The sequence below is a fragment of the Leucoraja erinacea genome, chromosome 27 (assembly GCF_028641065.1).
Source record: "Leucoraja erinacea ecotype New England chromosome 27, Leri_hhj_1, whole genome shotgun sequence".
NCBI lineage: Eukaryota > Metazoa > Chordata > Chondrichthyes > Rajiformes > Rajidae > Leucoraja > Leucoraja erinaceus.
Genome location: NC_073403.1, coordinates 7,905,741 through 7,932,729, shown reverse-complemented (window position 1 = coordinate 7,932,729; position 26,989 = coordinate 7,905,741). Strand labels below are relative to the sequence as shown.

At 44.2% G+C, this 26,989-nt stretch overlaps 1 protein-coding gene across 1 annotated transcript in view; it reads left to right on the top strand.

Annotated features, from left to right (window-relative positions):
* lrrc3ca (leucine rich repeat containing 3Ca) overlaps positions 1-21,118 on the top strand; it is a 50,373-nt gene extending 29,255 nt beyond the window's left edge. Inside the window, exon 2 of the mRNA XM_055656967.1 lies at positions 18,708-21,118. Within this exon, the coding sequence (XP_055512942.1) occupies positions 18,794-19,576 (783 nt within the window). The 5' untranslated portion in view covers positions 18,708-18,793 and the 3' untranslated portion in view covers positions 19,577-21,118. The remainder of the gene's footprint in view (positions 1-18,707) is intronic.
* Positions 21,119-26,989: the final 5,871 nt, after the last annotated feature.

Genomic DNA, 26,989 nt, shown 5'->3' with positions numbered 1-26,989 from the left:
TATGGTTGGAGGAATCAATTGGCCTTTTGTACTATTTATAAAACATAACATCCCAGTGGATGTTCCGGGTTAATGTTCCAAGTACTGTAGACGTGACTGGAAGGAACAAGTTGAGTTAGAACTGGCTTGTCCTGGAGAAGCAATTATGATGTTGAGTTTCTTGCTTATTGTTCTAGGAGAGATTTCCACCAACTTGTTTTTTCCAGAAATAAACTTTATTCAGGATTTTTAAAAAAAATGTACAAAACAAGAACTGGGCAGTGTTTACTACTCTTTGTAGTCTTTTCCTCTCCAGGGCGCTCAAGTTGCCGAACTTGAATCTGTGGAATTCTTTGCCACAGAAGGCTATGGAGGACAAATCAGTGGATATTTTTACGGTAGAGATATTTGATTAGTACGGGTGTCAGGGGCTATGGGGAGAAGGCAGGAGAATGGGGTTGAGAGGGAGAGATAGATCAGCCATGATTGAATGGCCGAGTAGACTTGATGGGCCGAATGGCCTAATTCTGCTCCTATCACTTATGATCACTTATGATAAGAACAGTGCAAACACTCTCTTGACATTCACAGCGTTCTTACATTCATTCGTGTGGCATTCGTTAGTGTTTAAAACTATCCTTATACCAAGCACCCCTGCTACTCATGTGTAGGGAGGAACTGCAGATGCTGGTTTACATCGAAGATAGATGCAGACGAATGGTCTCAACCCGGAACATCACCTATTCCTTCTCTCCAGAGTTGCTGCCTGTGTCTCTCCAGAACGGTGCAATATAAACCGGAACTAATGTTGCAATATAGTATTGACTGGCTGCTTGTTCTAATAACAAGGTTATGGAATGGTTACAACACAGAATAAGGACTTTTGCCTCATTTGAGTCTACATGAACAATGGGGCATGTTGACCGGTACGGGCAAGTTGGGCCGAAGGGCCTGTTTCCATACTGTATGTGTACTGAGATACAGGGTAAAGCTTTGTTTTGCATGCTGCCCACTCAAATCAAATAATACTATAATACTATACATGAATATAACCAAGCCAAATTCAAGTAAAATAAGTCGAGCAAAAAGAAAGATAGGTGCAGGAGATAGGTCTCAACATTATAGTGTGATAGCTCCAGAGACAAAGTCCGATGTCTGCAATAAGGTAGAAAGGATTGGACCATACTTTGCAGGGCAAAGCCTTGAGTGCACTGGGCATTAACAGAATGTCGAGGAGAAGAGCCATCAGGAACACCACAGAGGCAGCGGAGAAGGCCTCGAGATGGCTCTGGATCAGGAGAGAAGGTCCATGGGGGGGAGCGAATGCCACCTGAACACAAGTCGTGGTCTGATCAACCACGGCTGGGTCGCCTGGGTGAGGGTGTCTGAAGGAAAGAGATGGTGCTCACTTGCAAGCCACTGTATATACTGCCCGATGGGAGCAGGGAGAAGAAGGGGGAATCTTTCATGATGTTGGCTGCTTCCCCGAGGCAGCGTGAAGTGTGGGTGGAGTCGATGGTGGGGAGTATTGTCTGTGCTCTGTGTTTCTTGCTTGGTAAATGTCACATTCTAGACTCTTGTGCATTGTTGGCTACTACTTGCTGAACACATTATTGAGACCCCATCTGCTGTGAGAATGGAACGGCTGGGCTTGTACACCCTGGAGTTTAGAAAGATGAGAGGTGATCTTATTGAAACATATCAGGTTATTAAGGGTTTGGACACGGTAGGGGCAGAAAACATGTTCCCTATGTTGGGGGAGTCCAGAACCAGGGGCCACAGTTTAAGAATAAGGGGTAAGCCATTTAGAACGGAGACAAGGAAACTCTTTTTCTCACAGAGTGGTGAGTCAGTGGAATTCTCTGCCTCAGAGGGCGGTGGAGGCCGGTTCTTTAGATGCTTTCAAGAGAGAGCTAGATAGGGCTCTTAAAGATAGCGGAGTCAGGGGATATGGGGAGAAGGCAGGAATGGGATACTGATTGGGGATGATCAGCCATGGTCACATTGAATGGTGTTGCTGGGTCGAAGGGTCGAGGGGCCGAATGGCCTACTCCTGCACGTATTGTCTATTGTCTATCTCAGTGAGAGAGCAGGGGCTGCCTCGGATTTCTTTTTATTATGTGCAGGCATAGTAGAAATTATTTCCATCTCAAAACACTTTACAGCTGGTTTAGTACTTTTGAAGTCGGGCCAAAGCTGTGATGCAGAAAATTATAGAGCTATTTTGAGAATAACGCTGGTTTGGACACTGGGAAGAATTTCCTTGCTCTCCTTCGAGTAGTGCTGTAGGATCTTTAATGCCCTATTGTGGGGAGCAAGGGAGCAAACCCAGGATAGACACAAAATGCTGGAGTAACTCAGAGGGACAGGCAGCATCTCTGGAAAGAAGGAATGGGTGACGTTTCGGGTCGAGACCCTTCGACAGACCCATTCCTCCCCTCCAGAGGTGCTGCCTGACCCACGGAGTTACTCCAGCATTTTGTGTCTATCTTTGGTTTAAACCAGCATCTGCAGTTCCCTCCTACACATGAGAGCAACCCCAACAGATTCAACAATGTGGCACATGCTCTCAGTACTGCACTGAATCAGTCTTCGTGCTTAAAGAAAGCCGTGAAATCTCCAACCGTTTAAACATAGTTGCAAAATAAACTCAATAAGAATCAAATTAAACTTTAGACTTTTACTTTCGAGATACAGTGTGGGAACAGGCCCTTCGGCCCAGCGAACCCAGGTGGACCAGCGATCACCCCCATACATTAGCACCATCCTACATACCAGGGGCAATTTACAGAAGCCTATAAATCTGTACGTCTTTGGAGTGTGGGAGGAAACCGGAGCACCCGGAGAAAACACAGGCAGTCACAGGGCCAATGTACACACTCCGTATAGACAACACCCATAGTCAGGATCAAACCCGGGTCTCTGGCGCTGTTAAAGGCAGAAACTCTACTGCTGCGCCACCGTGCCACTTGAAAGGAATTAAACTGGAATGCTGACTTCCTCATCACCTGTGTCCCAGGAGTATTAGTTCCTTGGAGGTAAAAACCCCACGTCCTCCCCATTAGCCTCAATGATCATTCCGCCATGATCATCGGGAACATAGCTATTTTATTGGGATTTTATGTAATAGACCAACACAAAGTGGTGCATAATTGTGAAGTGGAAGGAAAATGATACATGGTTTTCAAACTTTTTTACAAATAAAAAACTGAAAAGTGTGGCGTGCAAATGTATTCAGCCCCCCCGAGTCAATACTTTGTAGAACCACCTTTCGCTGCAATTACAGCTGCAAGTCTTTTGGGGTATGTCTCTACCAGCTTTGCACATCTGGAGACTGAAAATTTTGCATATTCTTCTTTGCAAAATAGCTCAAGCTCAGTCAGATTGGATGGAGAGCGTCTGTGAACAGCAATTTTCAAGTCTTGCCAGAGATTCTCAATTGAATTTAGGTCTGGACTTTGACTGGGCCATTCTAACACATGAATATGCTTTGATCTAAACCATTCCATTGTAGCTCTGGTTGTATGTTTAGGGTCGTTGTCCAGCTGGAAGGTGAACCTCCGCCCCAGTCTCAAGTCTTTTGCAGACTCTAACAGGTTTTCTTCCAAGATTGCCCTGTATTTGGCTCCATCCATCTTCCCATCAACTCTGACCAGCTTCCCTGTCCCTGCTGAAGAATAGCATCCCCACAGCATGATGCTGCCACCACCATGTTTCACAGTGGGGATGGTGTGTTCAGGGTGATGTGCAGTGTTAGTTTTCCGCCACACTTAGCGTTTTGCATTTAGGCCAAAAACTTCAATTTTGGTCTCATCTGACTAGAGCACCTTCCTCCACATGTTTGCTGTGTTCCCCACATGGCTTGTGGCAAACTGCAAACGGGACTTCTTATGGCTTTTTTTCAACAATGGCTTTCTTCTTGCCACTCTTCCATAAAGGCCCGATTTGTGGAATGCACGACTAATAGTTGTCCTGTGGACAGATTCTCCCACCTGAGCTGTGCATCTCTGCAGCTCCTCCAGAGTTACCATGGGCCTCTTGGCTGCTTCTCTGATCAATGCTCTCCTTGCCCGACCTGTCAGTTTAGGTGGACGGCCATGTCTTGGTAGGTTTGCAGTTGTGCCATACTCTTTCCATTTTCGGATGATGGATTGAACAGTGCTCCGTGAGATGTTCAAAGCTTGGGATTTTTTTTATAACCTAACCCTGCTTTAAACTTCTCCACAACTTTATCCCTGACCTGTCTGGTGTGTTCCTTGGGCTTCATGATGCTGTTTGTTCACTAATGTTCTCTAAGAAACCTCTGAGGCCTTCACAGAACAGCTGTATTTATACTGAGATTAGATTACACACAAGTGGACTCTATTTACTAATTAGGTGACTTCTGAAAGCAATTGGTTGAACTGGATTTTATTTAGGGGTATCAGAGTAAAGGGGGCTGAATACTTTTGCACGCCACATTTTTCAGTTTTTTATTTGTAAAAAAAAAAATTTGAAAACCATGTATCATTTTCCTTCCACTTCACAATTATGCGCCACTTTGTGTTGGTCTATCACATAAAATCCCAATAAAATACATTTACATTTGTGGTTGTAACATGACAAAATGTGGAAAAGTTCAAGGGGTATGAAAACTTTTGCAAGTCACTGTACATGTTTGAGGGCTAATTGGCTCAGTATAATTGTAAATTGTCACCAGTGTGTGTAGTCTAGTGTTAGTGAGGGCGTCACTGGTCGGTGCGGGCTCTCTGGGCTGAGGGGCCTGTTTCCACGCTGTATCTCTAAACTGAACTAAACTAAAATAAACGCCATGAAAGTACTCGCTAGAATTTAAAAGATTGAGGGGGGATCTTATAGAAACTTACAAAATTCTTAAGTGGTTGGACAGGCTAGATGCAGGAAGATTGTTCCCAATGTTGGGGAAGTCCAGAACAAGGGGTCACAGTTTAAGGGTAAGGGATAAGACCGAGATGAGAAAAACATTTTTCACACAGAGAGTGGTGAATCTGTGGAATTCTCTGCCCCAGAAGGTAGTTGAGGCCAGTTCATTGGCTATATTTAAGAGGGAGTTAGATGTGGCCCTTGTGGCTAAAGGGATCAGGGGATATGGAGAGAAGGCAGGTATGGGATATTGATTTGGATGATCAGCCATAATCATATTGAATGGTGGTGCAGGCTCGAAGGGCCGAATGGCCTACTCCTGCACCTATTTTCTATGTTTCTACCTCATTGGATACCTTAGGGCTATATTTGATCAGATTTTACTGGCTTTATCTTGTACTAAATGTTAATCACAATATTTCCTGTATCATGTATCTGTGCACTGTGGAAGGCTTGATTGTAATCATGTATTGTCTTTCCACTGACTTGTTAGCACACTACAAAAGCTTTTCACTGTAGCTCGGTACACGTGACAATAAACTTAAACTAACTAATGTCAACTGATGAATTCCTAATTCCTAGGGCCGAATGGCCTACTCCTGCACCTATTTTCTATGTTTCTATGTACCAGTCTGTCTGCGATTAAAAGTGATTAAAAGACCAATGCAGGGAGCTCACAGATTCACGGCCAGCCAGTATTTCTCGTAGCAATTGAATGCTTTTTGCTTGTGACAAATTGACAAATAGGTTGCTCGTTGAGCCGATTGGCCTTTAAAGCCACCACTTACTGGAGCGAGCAGCTCTGCGATCAGCGGTTTGAATGTAACCTGCCTGTCCTCTGCAAATTGATCCATTACTGAATTGACACAAGCCCCTGCAAGGGAGTACATGTTTGACTCAAGCCATGAAAAGCATTTTACTCCCAGCATGAACATCTCTTAACATTACATTGCATTACATTGGATATTAGTCTAAGCCAGCAAGTGCTTTACGAATTGTTAATGTCAGAGCATTGGCACGCAGGGACAATAGCTGTTTAAACTGCAGGAAGGTTGGGTTAAGTGTTTTGTTTCTCCCCCCGCCCCCCCTCCGAGTTTGCAGGCAGAGAGATTATGAGAAATGTTTGCACAGTACTTTTTAGGGACATTAATTGTATTGGGTAGAGTCCAGGACAGATGATGGAAAACTAATTTTACAGAAGAACGGACTAAAAGCTTAAATGGCTCTCTGATCAGTCAGGCTAGTGTGTGTCTCATTTAGTCGTTTCGTTTTAACATTGCCAGGACATGTCTGGTCCATTTGTGTAAACAGGAGTTAGTGTAATGATTATCAGCAGTCCAACTGGATTATAGATTAGGTTCGAAGAGCTGAATATTCCGTTTGTTAAATTAACTACGGTATATAAATGGTCTCCTTGCAACTTGGAACAAATAGCCCACATTATAACTAACAGATGAGCTACAGGGCACCTTCTACTTCTGCGCTTTGTCGCTTTTTCTGCAATTTATCTAGTCTAAAGCTAATTAAGAGATATTTGCTTTCGATGTGTTTTCAATCAGTTAAAGGAAGAAACAAAACCTGCTCATGCAAAACTTTTTCCACAGCCTACCATCACAGTCCTCTTGGTCCCTATTCATTCTCAGAGAAGGAGGGATTTCTTTAGTCAGAGGGTGGTGAATCTGTGAAATTCATTGCTACAGACGGCTGCGGAGCACAGGTCATTATGTATTTTTTTAGCCGAGATTGTCAGGTTCTTGATTAGTAGGGGTGTCAAAGGTAAGACAATAGACAATAGGTGTGGGAGTAGGCCATTTGGCCCTTCGAGCCAGCACTGCCATTCAATGTGATCATGGCTGATCATCCCCAATCAATACCCTGTTCGTGCCTTCTCCCCATATCTCCTGACTCAGCTATTTTTAAGAGCCCTATCTAGCTCTCTCTTGAAAGCATCCAGAGAACCTGCCTCCACCGCCCTCTGAGGCAGAGAATTCCACAGACTCACCACTCTCTGTGATAAAATGTGTTTCCTCGTCTCCGTTCTAAATGGCTTACTCCTTATTCTTAAACTGTGGCCCCTGGTTCTGGACTCCCCCAACATCGGGAACATGGGGTGGAGATGGCAGGAGAATGGGGGTGAGAGGGAAAAGATAGATCAGCCATGATCGAATGGTCGAGTGGACACGATGGGCCAAATAGCCTTTGTCTTTCCATTTCTGGTCTTTGTCCAACTAACTGCCTTTCAAACCTATCTCCCCTTCTCCTGAATCCACCAGCGTTCACCAGGTTTTGTGCTACCCCTCCTCTCATCCAGGTTGCTCCCACCCCACCAGCATCAGGCTGAAGAAAGGTCCCAACCCAAAACGCCACCTATCCGTGTTCTCCACAGATGCTGCCTGACCCGCTGTTGCTCCAGCACCCTTTCATTGAGTATAAAAGTCAGGAGGTCATGATGTCGGTTTGTCAAACGTTGGTTAGGCCGCATTTGGAGTACCGTGTGCAGTTCTGAGGAAGGACCTGGAGGCTTTGGAGAGGATGCAAAAGAGGTTTACCAGATTACTGCCTGGATCAGAGGGCATTAAGTATAATGCAAGGTTAGACAAACTAGGATAGTTTTGTCAGTAGTATCTGAGGCTGAGAGGAGAACTGATGAAAGGACTCTAAATACATTTATGAAAGTCACAGATAGGGTAGACAATCAGATCCTTTACCCCAGGGTGTAAATGACAAAGATAAGATGGCATAATTTTAGGGGCGAGATTTAAAAGAAATATCTTGGCTTTATCCTGCTAAATTTGATGTTCCAAAGAGTTTCCTTATGCCACTATTATGTCTCATGCCAAACATTTCAATCATTTAGCGTGAATGAATGAGTTTATAAGGGGGTAAGGAGAGAACTGCAGGTACGGGATACTCGAAGGTGACACAAGCCATGATCATACTCATGGCGGGTGCAGGCTCGAATGGAGCGAATGGCCTAATAGGCACCTAATTTTATGTTTCGAAACCCTTCTTGGCTTTCTGAAGCTAAAGGGTTTCATTTTCCAAACGTTGATATTTCCTTCGCTCCACTATTATGTCTGCTGCCAAACATTTCAATCATTTAGCGTGAATGAATAAGTTTATAAGTTTATTGGCCAAGTATGTACACATACAAGGAATTTGCCTTGGTGCTCCACTCGCAAGTAACAACACGACATACAGTAACAATTAAGAATGACACATGAAACATTAAACATTAATAATAGAAGCAGAGTTGGAAACATTTAACTGATCAAAATAGTAATGATTGTGGCTGTTGTAAACAATCCATCATTGACTCAGGTCTCCACTCCAAGACTGCTCAGACCAAAGACAGACATAAAGTGCTGGAGTAACTGGAGCAAAAGGAGGGGTAACGATTTGGGTCGGGCCAAGCCAGCTTCAAATGCTTCAGTTTTCTACATCTCCTGATCATACGCTCCTCCTCCTCCTTCGGACCAAGCGCAGATTCGGCGATCATTGCGCTGAACACCTTGGCTCAGTTTTCCTCGGCCCTTGATCTCCCGGTTGCCAAGCACTTTAATTCCCCTTCCCATTCCCACACCGACCTTTCTGTCCTGGGCCTCCTCCACTGTCGGAAAGAAAGGCCAAATGTGAATTGGAGGAACAGCATCTCATATATCTTCTGGACAGCTTACAACCCAACGGTATGAATTTTGATTTCAATAACTTCAAGTATTCCTTGCATTCCCTCTCTCTCCATCACTCCCCCACCCTAGTCAACGTACTAGTTTACTGTCGGCGTGTTCAGTTCCTCAGTCTATATACTCAGTCATTATCACCTATCCCACAGCCACCAATGGCCTATTGTGTGTCCCACCTTTCCTTGATCATCGTTGCTCTCTGCATATCTTCCATTAATTTCTCCTAAGTTCCGCCTATATCTCTCATTCCCCTTTCCACTGAGTCTGAAGAAGTGTCACGGCCCAAAACGTCGCCTGTTCTATTTCATCCAGAGATGCTGCCTGACCCGCTGGGTTACTCCAGCCTTTTGTGTGTCTCTCCTCCTGCGCTGATGGTTTCTTGCATATAAAGTCAAAACACGGGAATCTGCCCGCTGATGATTCCATTGTGTCAGCACCATTCATGACTCAGATAATGAAGCAGCCGCTGCCTAGCCCACAGCAGGACATTGAAATGATCAGCACTAAGTGACATTTCTGCCGCAGAACTATAATGTGCTCTCAGCCATCCATGTCCGTGGGGAACGGGGCTGTTGCTGGTTGCATGAATGTACTGGCTGTGGGAGATTTGCTCTTAAAGTACAACTGTACACACACAATGTGCACACACAGGGTAGTGTGGTGGCATAGCTGATTGAGTCTGTAGGGAGGAACTGTAGATGCTTCAGAGATGGTGGGGGCATGAGGACTATGTTACGGGTGGGGTGTGGTCAGGGTTAACCCAGTTAAAAGAGTGCAGAGAGGCGTGGGGGTGGGGGTGGGAGCGTGAGGACTATGGTATGGGTGGGGGTTGAATGGGTCTGAAGAAGGGTCTCCAACTGAAACGTCACCCCTTCCTTCTCTGCAGAGATGCTGCCTGTCCCGCTGAGTTACTCCAGCTTTTTGTGTCTATCCCCAGCTGATTGAGTTGCTGCCTCACAGCGCCAGAGTTCCGGGTTCGTTCCTGACCTTGGATGCTGCATGTGTGGAGTTAGCACGCTCTCCCTGGGACACCATGGGTTTTCTCCAAATTGGGTGCTCCAATTTCCTCCCACATCCCACAGACGTATGTGGGTTTGTAGGTTAATTGGCCCTCTGTAAATTGCCCCTAGTGTAACATAGAACTAGTGTGAATGGTCAGCGTGGATGTGGTGGGCTGAAGGGTCTGGTTCCATGCTGTATCTAAAAAAACTGTAACAAAACGCTAATATTCTGTGCACAAATCTTTCAACTAAATTACCATGCTCTGAGCCACCTCCTTATCCTCTAAAATAATTATGTTTTGCACTTCAATTCTATATCGTAAGGTTAAACAGTATGAATGTAAAATACATAATTCAAATGAATGACTGTATTCACCATTATAAGTGCCAGCCAAATCTTCAGAGGATGTTGCTGCTAATGTCCATGCAACTAAACTGCCTTCATGTGTAAAAATAAGTAAGCTAAAATGTTTTTCACATTTTACATAACATTTTAAAAAAATGCCGTTTGAGCTTATCTTTGTAAAAAATAGATATTTTTGAAAAATATATACATTTGGAATGGGGCAGTGGTAGAGTTGCTGCCTTACAGCATCAAAGACCCGGGCTCGATTCTGACTTTGGGTGCTGTCTGTACGGAGTTTGTACATTCTCCCCGTGACCACGTGGGTTTTCTCCAGGTGCTCTGGTTTCCCCCTACATGCCAAAGACGAGCAGGTCTGTAAGTTAATTGGCTTCTGGAAATTGTACCTCACGTGCAGGACAGAACTAGTGTGTGGGTGATCGCAGGCTGGCGTGGACTCGGTGGTCCGAAGGGCCTGTTTCCACACTCTGCTGCAGTTGGACTGCTGGACCGCGGGAGAAGAACAAAGGGAAGAGATAAGACTTTTGCCTTCCATCACAGTGAGGAGGTGTTGGAGATTCACTGTGATGGATGTTTGTGTAAATCGTGTTAAGTGTGTGTCTTGGTTTTTTTTTTTGTAATGTCATGACTGTAGGAATGAAATTTTGTTCAAACCTTGTCTGTTTGAATGACAACAATAGGCATTCTATTCTATTCTATTCTATTCTATTCTATTCTATTCTATTCTATTCTATTCCAAGTCTCTAAACTAAATAAAATTGCATGATAGCCATAAATACCAGATAGTGAATTTACCGTATCAGGTAATCCCTTGCAAGTTAATGGCCAGCCATCTACGTTTGTCTATCAATTTTCTCCAGTTAAAATCTTCTAGGGAGAGTTTAATTGGACCAAGTACTAATAATAAGTATATCTGTCACTGTCCTGGAGAAAGTGGTTTGCTTGGCTGCAACTGGACTCACATGTTTCTCTGCACTGTAGTTCTAATATGTAGGTTTCGGGAGGCATTGGAACTATCCACCACAGTTCATTAAACACCTATTTTTTGTTCTGTAGCCTACCTCTGAGATGGACAAAGCTTGTAAATGTCTTATGTTGCTTCCCATCCAGACTTAAGATCCATACCCTATTCTTTATCCCCAAATCCCAGACCTTGGCAGGCTGCAGTGCTTCATCATGCCGGCTCAATGTTACCCTCTTGGATTAACACTTTAAAAATTACACGTTTTAGTTTTGTTTAGTTCAGTTTGTACAATGTACAGTGAAAAACGTTTGTTGCTTGCTAACCAGTCAGCGGAAATACTGTGTGTAGGAAGGAACTGCAGATGCTGGTTTGCACGGAGGATAGTGTTAAAATACTGGAGTAACGCAGTGGGTCAGGCAGCATCTCTGGCGAAAAGGAATTGACCTGAAATGTCTAAGATAGACAAAAATGCTGGAGAAACTCAGCGGATGCGGCAGCATCTATGGAGCGAAGGAACTGGGCAACGTTTTTGGTCGAAACCCTTCTTCAGTCCGGAGGGAGGAGGAGAACTTCTTCAAAGTAGGCATACCTCGAGGAGATTTCGCAGTGGAGTAGATAAAATGTTTAAGAAGGAACTGCGGATGCTGGAAAATCGAAGGTAGACAAAAAATGCTGGAGAAACTCAGCGGGTGAGACAGCACCTATTCTGCATCTGAAATGTCACCTATTCTTTTTCTCCAGAGATGCTGCCTGACCCGCTGATTTTCTCTGGCAATTTGTGTCTATCTTCAGCGGAAAGACTAAACATAATTACAATCGAGCCGTCCACGGTGTACAGGTACAGGATAAAGGGAATAATGTTTAGTGCCAGTAAAGTCTGATTAAAGATAGTCTGAGGGTCTTCAATGAGGTAGAAGGTAGCTCAGGACCACTCTCTAGTTGTTGGTAGGATGGTTCTAACTTGGTGGAATGGTTTTAAGACCGAGCTTGAGTGTTAGGAGGTTATCTTGTAAGGATGGACCAAAGACAGGAAAATGGGAGCTGTGGTACAAATAGATTTGAATGGTTTACAGGCGTAGGGGTTAAGGGCTTGCCCATTTTGATATATGCTATTTAGCTCAAGTCAAACACCATTTCCAATGTTAAACAGCATTTAAAATCCTGCTTGATTTGACAGTGAGAGGTTACAACAGTGAAACGGTAATTCAAAATAGAAGGGCATTGATTATCCAATCTCATACTGTCTAGTTAGTTGGTTTGTTCCTAAATTATTCAAGCCTGATAAAACAAAAGGGCTACTCATGAGTGGAGCGTGGATTGTATCTTTTAATATAAATAATAGAAGCCAAATATACAGTGTACCAAGTGGATGCCAAGTACAGTACAGCAAGTGGCAAACAGCTGGTGCCGATAAACCCCAGAGACATTAATGGGGCCTACTTCAACTGCAAACCAATTAAGTTATGGAGAGTTATCCGCATAGAAAAATAAACTATCGATGAATATTTAAAAAAGGAATTGCAGCACTTTGACAAGCAATTCATAAATGACTGAGCAAATGGAAATGAGTTTGCAGAAGGCTCTAACATACAAGTAGCTTGAATGGCCTTAATGTAAACATCACGAAGGGCGGCATGGTGGCGCAGTGGTGTTGCTGCCTTGCAACGCTTTCAGAGCCACAGACGCGGGTTCAATCCCGACTACAGGTGCTGTCTGTGTGTAGTTTGTACGTTCTCCCCGTGACCTGCGTGGGTTTTCTCCGAGATCTTCGGTTTCCTCCCACACTCCAAAGACGTACAGGTTTGTAGGTTAATTGGCTTGGTGTACAGTAAATGGAAAATTGGTCCTTTTGTGTCGGATAGTGTTAGTGTGCGGGGATCGATGGTCGGCGTGGACACGGTGGGCCGAAGGGCCTGTTATGCGTGCGTGTGCAAAAAATATATATATATACACACATGTGCGTGTGTATATGTATATATGTGTATGTATGTGTATATATGTGTGCATGTGTGCATGTATGTGTGTGTGTGTGTGCGTGTGTGTGTGTGTGTGTGTGTGTGTGTGTGTGTGTGTGTGTGTGTGTGTGTGTGTGTGTATGATGTGTGTGTGTGTGTGTGTGTGTGTGTGTGTGTGTGTGTGTGTGTGTGTGTGTGTGTGTGTGTGTGTGTGTGTGTGTGTGTGTGTGTGTGCGTGCGTGCGTGTGTGTGTGTATGCACACACTGAACTTTTTTATCTCATTTATTATATTGTTTACAGTGTACGATGTTTACATATTGTGTTGTGCTGCTGCAAGTAAGAATTTCATTGTTCTACCTGGAACAGATGACAATAAAACACCCTTGACTCTTGACTCTCTCTTGACTACACACACAAGGGACAACTTACATTTTTACCGGGCCAATTATCCTGTCTTTGGAGTGTGGGAGGAAACCGAAGATCTCGGAGAAAACCCACGTGATCCCGTGGACAACGTACAAACTCCATACAGGCAGCACCCGTAGTCTGGGTCGAACTGTGGTCTCTGGAGCTGTAAAGCAGCAACTCTACCGCTGCACACTACACACCCCATGATAACTTTTATCTATTCCTTGTATTTTTCTCTATCTTAAATGTCTGACCTCTGATTATCGATCTTCCTGCCAATTGGAGACAGTTTCTCCCTTAAACTAAATCAGAATCTTTGACATGAAACAACCGCTTCATGTTTATCAGGAAGTTGGTAAATAGATCACTTCCCATTTCCCCAGCAAATTCCAATTACTCCCTGGCCGATGAACATGTAGCTAATGCAAAGGATTTGGACAAAGTCACAAGGAACTGCAGATGTTGGAACCTTGAGCAAAGCTCTAAGTGCTGGAGGAACTCATCCGATATGAATGACCTATGTTAACATTTCAAGGATTCAAATTCAGGTTGTCATTATTTGAGTATTAGCAAAACATCAATGGAATATTTGCCTTAGTTGTTGGCTTACTGTTGTGATCTTTAGATGGTGTATGAATTAAACTATTGTCTATAATACGTCACTATTGTAAACCCCACCATCAAATAGAATCTAAAGGCAGTGTAACCTACTGGTTTGCGCGTACTTTGATGATGTACAGCTCATTGTACTTGATCAGCCTGATCTAAAGCAAAACACAAAGAGATGAAGTTATGTAGCAGGTCAGGCAGCCTCTGTAGGGGGATTGGATAGGTGATATTTCTGATCGGGACCCTTCCTGAAAGGATGCCTATACGTTTCCTCTGTGTCATGAGGCGCAGCGGTTGCGTTGCTGCCTTACAGCGCCAGAGACCCTGGTTCAACCCTGACTAAGGGTGCTGTCTGTACGGAATTGACACATTCTCCCTGTGACCGTATATGTTTGCTCCGGGAGCTCCGGTTTCCTCCCACATTCCAAACACGCACGGGATAGTTGGTTAATTGGCTTCTGTAAAGTTGCCCCTAGTGATCACGGGGATGCGAAGCTGGGACAACATGGAACTCGTGTACGGGTGATCATTGGTCGGCGCGGACTCTGTGGGCTGTTATAGCCAGTTCATTGGCTATATTTAAGAGGGAGTTAGATGTGGCCCTTGTGGCTAAAGGGATCAGGGGGTATGGAGAGAAGGCAGGTACAAGATACTGAGTTGGATGATCAGCCATGATCATATTGAATGGCGGTGCAGGCTTGAAGGGCCGAATGGCCTACTCCTGCACCTATTTTCTATGTTTCTATGTTTCTAAAGGGCATGGTTCCACTCTGTATCTCTCAATCTAAAGACTAACATCTAGAATTCAAGAGATAGGAGTGTCCACATGACAAAGAAAGACAAAATGCTGGAGTAACTTAGCGGGTCATCCCTATTCTCCAAAGATGATGCCTGACCCGTTGAGTTGCTCCAGCACTCGCTCAAGATTCCGGCATCTGTAGTTCCTTGTGACTCCAGTCTGATTTGTACACTGCAATGTACATTCTTATTTCCTTCGCTCCATAGCTGCTGCTGCACCCGCTGCGTTTCTCCAGCATTTGTGTGTACCTTCTTATGTTCTGGTTTGTTTGCGCACTTCCCTGTGTAAACAGGACATCCTGCTTGAATATGCTTGGGAACGTCATAAAACCTGGCGATCCCAGGTGTCACAGCCCTCAACCTGGATCTCTGCCATCTATTTATTTATATCCAAACATGTCCTCAGTTGGTGCTATTTATTCCGCTGAAGAGGAAATAAATCTGGCAGTGATGATGGGAAAGATCCTCGGGGGGTCAAACACCACAGTGCGATCTTCACAATGCTTACGTTCCAACTTGGAGATGGTCAATATTGGCAATGGTTCTTCAGCGATGAATGAGTCCCAAAATGAGAATCACGAGATTGGATGGAAGCAGTTATTCTGAGATCTGTTCAGATGAATGAAAATGTGAATAAGACAATAGACAATAGGTGCAGGAGTGGGCCATTCGGCCCTTCGAGCCAGCACCGCCATTCAATGTGATCATGGCTGATCATCCACAATCAGTACCCCGTTCCTGCCTTCTCCCCATAATCCCCTGACTCCGCTATCTTTAAGAGCCCTAACAAAGTAAACTAAAAGTATCCAGAGAACCCGCCTCCACCGCCCTCTGCGACAGAGAACTCCACAGACAAATTTAAAATAGCTATGTTACCACAAGACAAAGGAGCAGAATTAGGCCATTCGGCCCTTCAATTTCTGCTCCACCATTCAATCATGGCTGATCTATTTCTCCCTCTCAACCCCATTCTCCTGCCTTTTCCCCGTAATGTTTAAAAAATAAATCCCATCCCTATGACGTTTTATTCAAATTTGGTTCATTTTACGGTGTTTTATCTGATGTTATCATTATTTGGCAAAATGTTTTTTTTTAGCTGTTAAAAGGGCTTTGGGAAAGAAGGGTCTCGACGAGAAACGTCACCCATTCCTTCTCTCCAGAGATGCTGCCTGTCCCGCTGAGTTACTCCAGCTTTTTGTGTCTACCTTTGGGGAAACAGATCAGCATCTCCAGCATTTTTGTGCTCCATAGATGCTTATTTCCTTCGCTCCATAGATGCTGCTGCACCCGCTGAGCTTCTCCAGCATTTTTGTGTACCTTCGATTTTCCAGCATCTGCAGTTCCTTCTTAAACACATCATCCTATATTTAATTGATAAGAACAATAACTCGTCCACATTCATAGTCAAGAGTTTTTCAGTATTGATTTTATCTTCTCCGGTTACCATGGATATGGTATTGATTATCCTGTTCTATTCAATGTCCACAAACAAATGCAAGGCACGATATCGACATATTGACAATTGCACTCTTGATAGAGTTAGATAGGGCTCTTAAAGATAGCGGAGTCAGGGGATATGGGGAGAAGGCAGGAATGGGGTACAGATTGTGGATGATCAGCCATGATCATATTGGATGGCGGTGCTGGCTCGAAGGGCCGAATGGCCTACTCCTGCACCTATTGTCTATTGTATATTGTCTATTGAAACAAAATACAGGGTCGCCATTTAAAAAAATACTTCCAATCATCATAGACACACAGCACGGAAAAAGGCCCTTTGACCCAAGTCTTCCATGTCGAACATGGTATCATCTAAGCTGGTCCTATTTGCCTGCATTCATCCCATATCCCTCTAAACCTTTCCTATCCATGCACCTGTCAAAATGCTTTTTAAATGTTGTTATAGTACCTGCCTCAACCACCTTCTCTGGCAGCTCGTTCCATTTCCCACCACCCACTGAGTGAACATTACCCCTCAGGTTAGTATTAAATCTTTCCCCGCACATCTTAAACATATGCCCTTTTGTTTTTGAATCCCCTGCTCTGAGAAAAAGACTGTGCATTCATCCTATCTACTCCCCTCATGATTGTATGCATGTCTAAAAGATTAATGCTCATCCTCCTGCGCTCCAAGGAATAAAGTCCTAGGCTGCTCCACCTCTCCCTATAGCTCAGGCCCTCAAGTCCTGGCAAATCCTAACCAATGCCTTGTACCATAGAAGAGCTTGATCAGAGTAAAAATAGCTGTGTGTTCAGATTGTCAGTCTTCATTCTTTTTTCTGGTTGGCAATTGCAACAAGAGATGATTTTTTGGATATTCATAATCTCAGATATTTCAGGTCAAGGCCCAACCTGTAGCCTCTTCATAGGTTCTTCATCCTCTCAGATATTTAGGGGCAGCTGTCAAGGTTACACCCAACCTGTAGCGGTAGAGTTGCTCTTCATAGGTTGGGTTCATTCCTCAGCTCTGGTCTAGTTTGCACCAGATGACTTGGTTTAACTCTTAGGGGCAGGGGATCTTATAGAAACTTGCCTAAACACTAGAAGATTGTTACAGGGAAGTCCCTACATCAGGATGTCCTCTGTGGTGCAGCGGTAGAGTTGCTGCCTTACAACGACAGAGACCTGGGTTCATTCCTGACTACGGGTGCTGTCTGAGCGGAGTTTGCACGTTCTGCACCTAATTTCTATGTTCTCCCTGTAGGTTTTCTAGGCTTCTCTGGTTTCTTCCCACACTCCAAAGACGTGCCTGTTTGTACGTTATTTGGCTTCTGTAAATTGTAACTTGTCCCTAGTGTGTAGGATGGTGCTCGTGTGCAGGCAATCTTCTCCGTAGATTGTCACCTTGTTATGGTGGAGAAGCTTGTGTGGTCCTGAGATCCTGAGAGCGATGCCGACTGGAGCTATGCTCCTGGTAGGGCCACCCATGGTGGTAAGGTGGAGGGGGAGGTCTCTGACAAAGAGCAATCCAACCAAGACCTTAACCGTGGAACAGGCGGAGGACGATGGATGACCTTAGTAGAACGTCACAACGGCTGGGAAGGCGGATGAAGGCTGCGGCAGAAAAGGGTCTCCGGTCGTCTTGGTCTCCATGCAATTGGATCCTGACCCAGATCTGTCAAGGACCGTGTGGTGGCTGTCTGTGCACCAGTCTCCCCACGTTAAATAAAGTCACGCACAGGCGCCCCCCAGTCATACTCGTTTCGAGTGACCGCCGATGACAGGGCGATTGCTGGTCGCCAAGGACTAGGTGGGCTGAAGGGCCTGTTTCCATGCTGTATTTTTATTGCTTTGTAACTTCAGATTGCCCAGAATTCAGAATGACCTGATCTCTCAGTCAACCCAAAACACCCAACACTAAAGCAGAAAGGATTAGACAATAATACTGATTTTGGAACAATTCTTACAGAATAATGAGAGCATATAATGAGGGACCATCAGCAAAGAAGTACATTCTGTAGGTAAATGTTGACACAACTAAAATTTTAACTATTGATACAGAGTGCTGGAGTAACTCAACGGGCCAAGCAGCATCTGTGGGTCGGAGACATTTCAGGTCCCTTGTGTCTTATTTTGTGAACCAGCATCTGCAGTTCCTTGTGTCTGAAATTTCAACCATTTCTTAAAGTTACAATTTCCTACTTTACACTTCAAAGTCACGTCTTTGTAAAGTGTTTCGAGGCATCCTGAAAGCTTGCTATATCAAGGCGGCATGGTGGCGCAGCGGTAGAGTTGCTGCCTTACAGCGCCAGAGACCCGGGTTCGATCCTGACCACGGGCGCTGTCTGTACGGAGTTTGTACGTTCTCCCCATGACCTGTGTGGGCTTTCTCCGAGATCTTCGGTTTCCTCCCACACTCCAAAGACGTACAGGTTTGTAGGCTAATTTGCTTGGTTGGTAAACATGTAAGATTGTCCCGAGTGGGTGTTGGAAAGTCTTGGTGTGCGGGGATCGCTGGTCGGTGTGAACTCGATTGGCCGAAGGGCCTGTTTCCGCGCTGTATCTCTAAGCTAAATGATGCGTGCACCTGCTTTATTAAACTGGCACCTTTCCCTTCCTTGCAGCTTGCAGCAGAGGTCCCCAGAGGTGCCACGAAGTGTGGGTTTCATTGTGGATTGGAGGAATTGCAGGATTATGCAGATGCCCCAGAATGGAGCTGAGGAACCTGCTCTTGCGGCACTCTGTCGCCATGTGGCTGCTCTTACAAAGCTTTGTCCTGATGACCTTCTGCTTTAACTCGGCCACGACCTGCCCCAAGGGCTGCTACTGTACCGACCCGGACAAGAGACTGACTGTGCGCTGTAGTGACATGCACCTGAAGGAGGTCCCCAGAGACATTCCCAACAACACTCGGAAGCTCTACCTGGATTCCAATCAAATAACGTCCATTCCACACGACGTCTTCAAGAACCTGCATGAGCTGGAGGAGTTGGACCTGTCCAACAATGCCATCCATCACTTGGAGACGGGCGCCTTCCGAGGACTGAACGATAGCTTGAAGTTCTTGAACCTCTCCCACAATAAACTGGTGACTGTCAACAAAGAGGTCTTCAGCAGGTTGAAAGCAGTCATCAAACTCTCAGACAACCCCTGGTTCTGCAACTGCGAGCTGCAGGAGATGATCAAGATGGTCACCGTGAAAGTGGAGTCCTCCAATGACATCATCTGCGCCTCAGCCTACCCGGAGGAGCACACCAAGAAGTCTTTCCTGGAGGTTGCACACCACGTCAACTTCTGCAACGTGCACAAGAAGACGACTGACGTGGCAATGCTGATCACCATGTTTGGCTGGTTCACCATGGTTATCTCATATCTGGTGTACTATGTCCGCCAGAACCAGGAGGATGCCAGGCGCCACCTCGAGTACCTGAAGTCGCTGCCCAGCAAGCAGTCAAAGTCCGAGGCCTCCTCCACGATTAGCACAGTGGTGTAACGGGGGGGCACTTCCAATTCTCGCCTCGGGGAGCGGAGAATGCTGAGGAGGAGGAGGTCAAGGCGACACAACAAAAATATATACCAATCTGCCGGCTGGAGATCTGTGGCGCTGTAACGGTTGAAGTGGAAGGTCAGTTCTTAGAGAGGAGTGGACCGTAACTCTGGCCTCTCCCCCTGATCTCCCAAACCAGCTTGTTTTCAAAAAATTGGTTGCCAAAAATAAATAACAGTGAATGCGTTGGATACACAGCCCAATGCCGTGCTCAGAATAAGAGGGCACAATTTAGTGTACCTGATGCGTCTTGTTCATGATATGCTCTTCAAAACTAAGGAAAGGATAAGGAATGAGTTAGCAACAGGAACGGAATAAGACTGTGACTTAATATGTTGCGAAGGACATTGTTTCATCTTAAGTTAGCCCAGGTTTAATGTCTTAGTCTGTCTGCGTCTGTCTCTCTGTCTCTCTCTGTCTCTTCTCTGTTTCTCTGTCTCTCTGTCTCTTTGTCTCTCTGTCTCTGTGCCTGTCTCTCTATCTCTCTCTAACGCCTCTCTCCCTCTCACTTCCTCTCTCCCTCTCTCCCTCTCTCTCTCTTTGTAACCTAAAAAGGTGAGAGAGTGAAGCAAAGTTACGCTAGCTTCCCTGGTATAATCGGTGATGGTCTTTGGTGGTTGAAGACCCTTGTGAAAGAGTCTACACTTGTTTAGAAATGTCAACGCAATGAATACAGAAGAGTGACCACAAAGTGCTGGAGTAAGTTAGCGGGTCAGGCAGCACCTCTGGAGAAAAGGAATAGTGACGTTTTGGGTCGAGACCCTTCATCAGACAGTAGCAGATGTGGAAGAGTGGTCTCTTTTATCACGCGAATGGTCGAAAACCATAGATCACAACCTAATTTATAGAGTTTGTAAAATCACAGAGGTGAGCAGGTGGGCAAAGCTTACTCAGGCAGACTTAAAAAAGCAGTACGTTAATGTGGGAAAGGACGTCATAGATGGAACTGTCCATTTTGACCTTGGGAAGAGCAACAGTTAGGTTTCGCCATATCCGGAGCTGTTTATATTGGAGGTTTCACTAGCTAATTAGGTGTAACTAATTGTTCCAATGAGATACGATCGCAAGTTAGGACTCAACACCTCACCCACTTAGGAAGAACATCGGAATGTTTTTTTTTCTCTCTGCTCGCCTTCTTAGAGTGAAAGCTTCAAGGTCAAAACAACTCTACTTTGAAAAGAATGACCATGGCCAAAACTCAAACCCAGAGAGGCCAAAACGGCCAAAGGAACATTTAGACAGTTACATGGATATAAAGGTTTAGCGACATATGGGCCAAATGTAGGCAGATGGGACCGGTGTAGATGGGACATGTTGATCAACGTGGGCAAGGTGGGCCGAAGGGCCTGTTTCCGCACTGTATGGGCTCTATGCCTATGTTTCACACTGATAACTTTTGATTTGAACTGGTTCATTTGCTGTAAAATACTTTGGGGCAATTCCAAAACACAAATTATATTACTGTATTTAAATACAAATTTCCTTTTTTTTAAAAATTACTTTCATATTTAGAATGTAGTTTAAGTTTATTCAACTGGGGCAAGTTCCACTATTTGGATCTAGTATGATCTTATATTTCTCTGCTTAATGTACAGTTTGTAAGGACATACAAGAATTCTGCCATGAGTGGACTCAACCAGCACTCCACAGGTGCAGAACTGAAGCTGAACCTCACGGAGGCAGCTGTTTCCAGCATAGTAAGATACAGGGTACTGGAAAATAAAAGGGGAGAATGCATCTTTCATTGTTAGTGTTAAATACTTGTGAGAGTATCAATTGTTGGTTCCATTTGTCTCCTGACTTTCAGTTCCATCGACTTCAATCCATTCAATGTGCTTCTGTGCAAGTGACCCCGATTTGAATGCCCCCCATCTCAGTCATCAGAGTCAGAGTCAGAGTCAGAGTCAGAGTCAGAGAGTCAGAGTCAGAGTCATTCTATACATTATATTACAGTCATTATATACAGTCATCTCGAAAATCCCTCAAACTCAGTACTTAAGGCAGTAGAACACTTTTCAACGTTTCTCACATTACGATACAGAACACCGGATACAAAAGAGTTTCACCAGCTGTAATTAAAAAAAAAAAAAAAAATGCTGATAAAACTTATGTTTAAGAAGGAACTGCAGATGCTTGAAAATGGAAGGTACACAAAAATGCTGGAGAAACTCAGCGGGTGCAGCAGCATCTATGGAGCGAAGGAAATAGGCAATGTTTCGTCCCGAAACGTTGCCTATTTCCTTCGCTCCATAGATGCTGCTGCACCCGCTGAGTTTCTTCCAGCATTTATATGTACCGCTGAAAAAAACGTAGCTGGTCAGGTGGCAACTGTTCAGAGGTGCTCCTCTGAAAACAAATAGGTATTGGGTATAGAAATTGGGAGGTCATGTTGCAGTTGTATAAGACATTGGCGAAGCCACATTTAAAGCACTGTGTTCAGTTTTGACATAGGAAAGGCGTCACCAAGCTGGAAAGGGTGCCAAGAAGATTTACGAGGGTGTTGCCAGGACTCGAGAGCCTGAGCTATAGGGAAAGGTTGAGCCGGCAGGGACTCTATTCCTTGGAGCGCAGGAGTATGAGGGGTGATCTTATGCTGGTGTACAAAACCATGAGAGGAATAGATCGGGTGAACACACAGAGTCTCTTGCTCAGAGTGGCTGAATCGAGAACCAGATTCAGATTCAATTTTAATTGTCATTGTCAGTGTACAGTACAGAGACAACGAAATGCATTTGTTTACAACATAGACAACATAGGTTTACGGTGATGGGGGGGGGGGGGGAGAAATGAATTAGGGAACCGAGGGATAACTTTTTTACAAAATGGTGGTGAGTATATGGAATGAGCTGCTGGAGGAGGTAGTTGAGGCAGACACTACCACAATGTTTAAGGAACATTTAGACAGTTACATGGATATAAAGGTTTAGCGGCATATGGGCCAAATGTAGGCAGATGGGACCGGTGTAGATGGGACATGTTGGTCAACGTGGGCAAGATGGGCCGAAGGGCCTGTTTCCGCACTGTATGGGCTCTATGCCTATGTTTCACACTGATAACTTTTGATTTGAACTGGTTCATTTGCTGTAAAATACTTTGGGGCAATTCCAAAACTCAAATTATATTACTGTATTTAAATACAAATTTCCTTTTTTTTTTAAATTACTTTCATATTTAGGATGTAGTTTAAGTTTATTCAACTGGGGCAAGTTCCACTATTTGGATCTAGTATGATCTTATATTTCTCTGCTTAATGTACAGTTTGTAAGGACATACAAGAAAATGCAGCATGGCATTTTCTCTATGAAGTATTGCAGTTTATATAAGACGGGCATCGTGACTAATATTGAAGAACAACTGACCTCTTAGCTACTTGCAACCAACATGTTGGCCTTACATGGAAGGAGTATGATTTTCAAATTGTATTTTTCAACCTCTGTAATATTAATTGGCTAATCAATAAAGTTTCTAAAATTCCACCATTAGAGTTATTATTTTTTTACACTGTGCACTGTTCATAAAAACGTTTAGTTCAGTGGAAACAGCGTGGAAACAGGCCCTCAGCCCAACGAGTCCGCGCCGACCATCAATCGCCCGTACACTAGTTCTATGTCCCACTCACCGGGGGCAATTTGCCAAAGGCAAACCTGCACGTCTTTGGAATGTGGGAGGAAACCGGAGCACCCGGAGAAAACCCACGCAGTCGCAGAGGAACAGCAAACACTGCAAGTCTTATTCAATAAATCGATTAGGCTGCAAATCACCAGGGTTTCAGCGATTTCAGTAAAACTGAACTAAAGCATGAGGTGAGTTGGGCAAGTAAAAATTCAGTTCTGGGTTCTGTTGACCAATGGCTAGATGGAAGCCCTCAAGCCCTATGTTACTGTTTTCCAATGGTTAAATAATCATCAGCCCAAGCATCATTTTCCCCAGAAATGTTTCCAGTAATGTTTGGATATTGGAAGGTTTGGCTTGCATCTGTGATTGATAATTAACTCCTACCAGCATATAGCTCGCACCTAGAGTAACAACTTCTCACAGAAAAAGTACAGTGTGAGGAGGAATTTCTTTAGCCAGAAGGTGGTGAATCTGTGGAATTCATTGCCACAGAAGACAGTGGAAGCCAAGTCATTGGGTATTTTTAAGGCAGAGATTGATAGGTTCTTGATTAGTAAGGGCATCAAAGGTTAGGAGGAGAAGGCAGGAGAATGAAGTTGAGAGGGGAAAATAGAAGAGCCATGATCGAATGGTGTAGCAGACTCGATGGGCTGAATGACCTAAAATACTGCTCCCATGTCTTATCTTACTTACTTACTGCCTATTATGCCTCCTTGTACGTAGGGCAGCAACAAAGGTCCTCCACTCCTGTCTGTTCTGGGCTAGTTACTGGACACTGCCCCAGGTCAGGCCCAGTGTTTTAATTTCCTCTACAGTTGACGACAGGTGATTTTGGGTCTCCCTCCTTTTCTTTTCCCTTCCGGTGTCCAATGCAGGGCTATTCTTGGGATGCTGTCTGGTCCTCATCTCAGCAAATGGCCAATCCAGTTCCAGCGCCTTCTCATGATGATGGTGTTGATGCTCTCTTGTTAGCATTGAGCAAGGAGATCTTGGTTGGATATGGTGTTTGGCCAAAATATTCTGAAGATTCTTTTCAGGTTCTTAGTATGGAAGACTGATATAGAGGAGGCAGCTCTGGTATAACTTCAGCTTGGTCTTGGTGCTGTATTGCTGGGATCTCCATACATTGTTTAGCATTCTGAAAACATTCCTAGCCCTGTTTAGCTGGTTCTTTATGTCATTGTGTGCTCCGTCATCGTGACTGACTTTGCTACCAAGATAGGTCAACTGCTCAGTTATGGGAAGATAGACACAAAAATGTCTGTCTTCAGAGTCTGAAGAAGGATCTCGACCTGAAATGTCACCTATTCCTTCTCTCCAGAGATGCTGCCTGTCCCGCTGAGTTGCTCCAGCATTTCGTGTCCGTACTGTTCTGTGTTCTATTGGTAGCCAATCTACCTTCTGAGTTAGCGATCCACACAAGGGAGGGAAGAGTCAAAGGTTGACCATGTGAAGGTGGGTGTGGGTGTGAAAAATGGCAGCGTAAGTAACATAGTTGCACAAGGCAGCACAAATGTAGGCATTGATAAACAGGAAAATTAGTGGGTTGAATTAGGTCTGAAACAGAGGCTGTTCCACACATCTTGCAAATGGACCGGAAAGGAGATGCTTTCTATTGTCAATTTCAAATTATAGGCACATTATATAAGATAGGATCTGTAAAGGCAGTAACCTAATTACATAGATGAATGCAGATTACTGACTTGCACAAGCTCAACATTGTCTGAAACCCTCCCCTACAATCAAAAGTAGCGCATTAATGAAACAAATCCTTCAGAGAATATGGATTTTCTCATTTATTAGTGGTGCCTATGTTTGCAATAGTCTCAACAATGAGGATTATTCCTGCTAACACACAGAAAACTTCCACCACTTATGATAAACTTAAGGTCTGTAGCATGTGACAATATCTCAACAGGGGGGTTGTGATTTCTCCAGATTTTGTCAACTGACTTAAGTATGAGGTGTAAAGGAACTAAAAAGTGGATGGGTGGTTTTTGAAGGGCCGTTCGCATGGAAAGGGACTTTCAGTGACATTGTACAGTGCCCCGAAGGTCAAACAGAGGCGACATGTGCTGCAAAGCTAAAGAACCAATTCAATGTGGAGAACTCAACATTTCAAGATGGAATCAAAGCAGATAATCAAGCCACAATTGTAACAGTTTTCATTAGTTCATATGTTATAGGTGCAGAATTAGGCCATTCGTCCCATCAGGTCCACTCTGCCATTCCATCATGGCTGATCTATCTTTCCCTCTCAGCCCCACAACCCCTGACAACCATACTAATCAAGAACCAATCGATACATTAAAAAAAAATCCATTGACTTGACCTCCACAGTTGTCTGTGGCAATGAATTATAAAGTACTGCGAATTATTTGACAGGTTGCACTAGAACATCCCCGAGAGGTAGGGACAGGGCTTCAGCTGCGGCCTGTATGCATGGTACTCAGTCTCTTGCGAGAAAAGCACAAGGTATCACGGGAATTGCTAGCATCTCTTCAAGTGCCTGAGAAAAACAATCTGCTTCTTAACTTGTTCAAGAAGGAACTGCAGATGCTGGAAAATCGAAGGTACACAAAATTGCTGGAGAAACTCAGTGGGTGCAGCAGCATCTATGGAGCGAAGGAAATAGGCTACGTTTCGGGCCGAAACGTCGCCTATTTCCTTCGCTCCATAGATGCTGCTGCACCCGCTGAGTTTCTCCAGCAATTTTGTGTACCTTTGCTTCTTAACCTGGTCTGTTTCATTCTAATGCCAATGTCTTTATGCAGCAGAGCATACTGGGCTGTTCTGTGATTTATCAAGTTCCACCTGTGATTTATGTCCTTATTTTGTCTGGTCTGCTCATACATGAAATGGATTCCCTGAAATCAATTTGAGCCCTATTGCTATGGAGCTAAAGCGATGGGTTTCCATGTCTATATGTTTTTAATGTGAAAAGCCTGCTGTGAAGAATACCTGAAACTTACGTAAATGATGCCGTCTTCTTTCAGCCAACTGTAATATACTTAAACTCTCCACTTTTACTGCATTAAAAGTGTAATTATCAAACTGCAAATTCTGACTTACAGGTTTCAGATTCTGTCGATCACACGGTCTTTGTGTTCAAACAATATGAGATTTAATTTGTAATTTTTGTGAGGTCCTTCACCCAATAAAATAACGATCATCTCCTCCACTTGGAAATTCTGGTATTATTTCATTCTGCGATGCATTCAAGACGCAAGAGTCAAGAGTGTTTTACTGTCATATGTCCCAGATGGAACAATGAAATTCTTACTTGCAGCAGCACAACAGAATATGTAAACATAGTGGGCTGTAAACAATATAATAAATGAAACAAAAAAGTTCAGTGTGTCTACATATATACACATATATACACACACATGCGCACACATATATACACACACATGCACACACATATATACACACACACGCACATATATACACACACACACACTCACATATATACACACACATGCACACACACATATATACACACACATGCACACACACATATATACACACATACACACATGCACTCACATATATACACACACATGCACACACATATATACACACACATGCACTCACACACACACACATATACACACACATGCACTCACATATATACACACACATGCACTCACATATATACACACACATGCACTCACATATATACACACACATCCACACACATATATACACACACACACATATATACACACATATACACACATG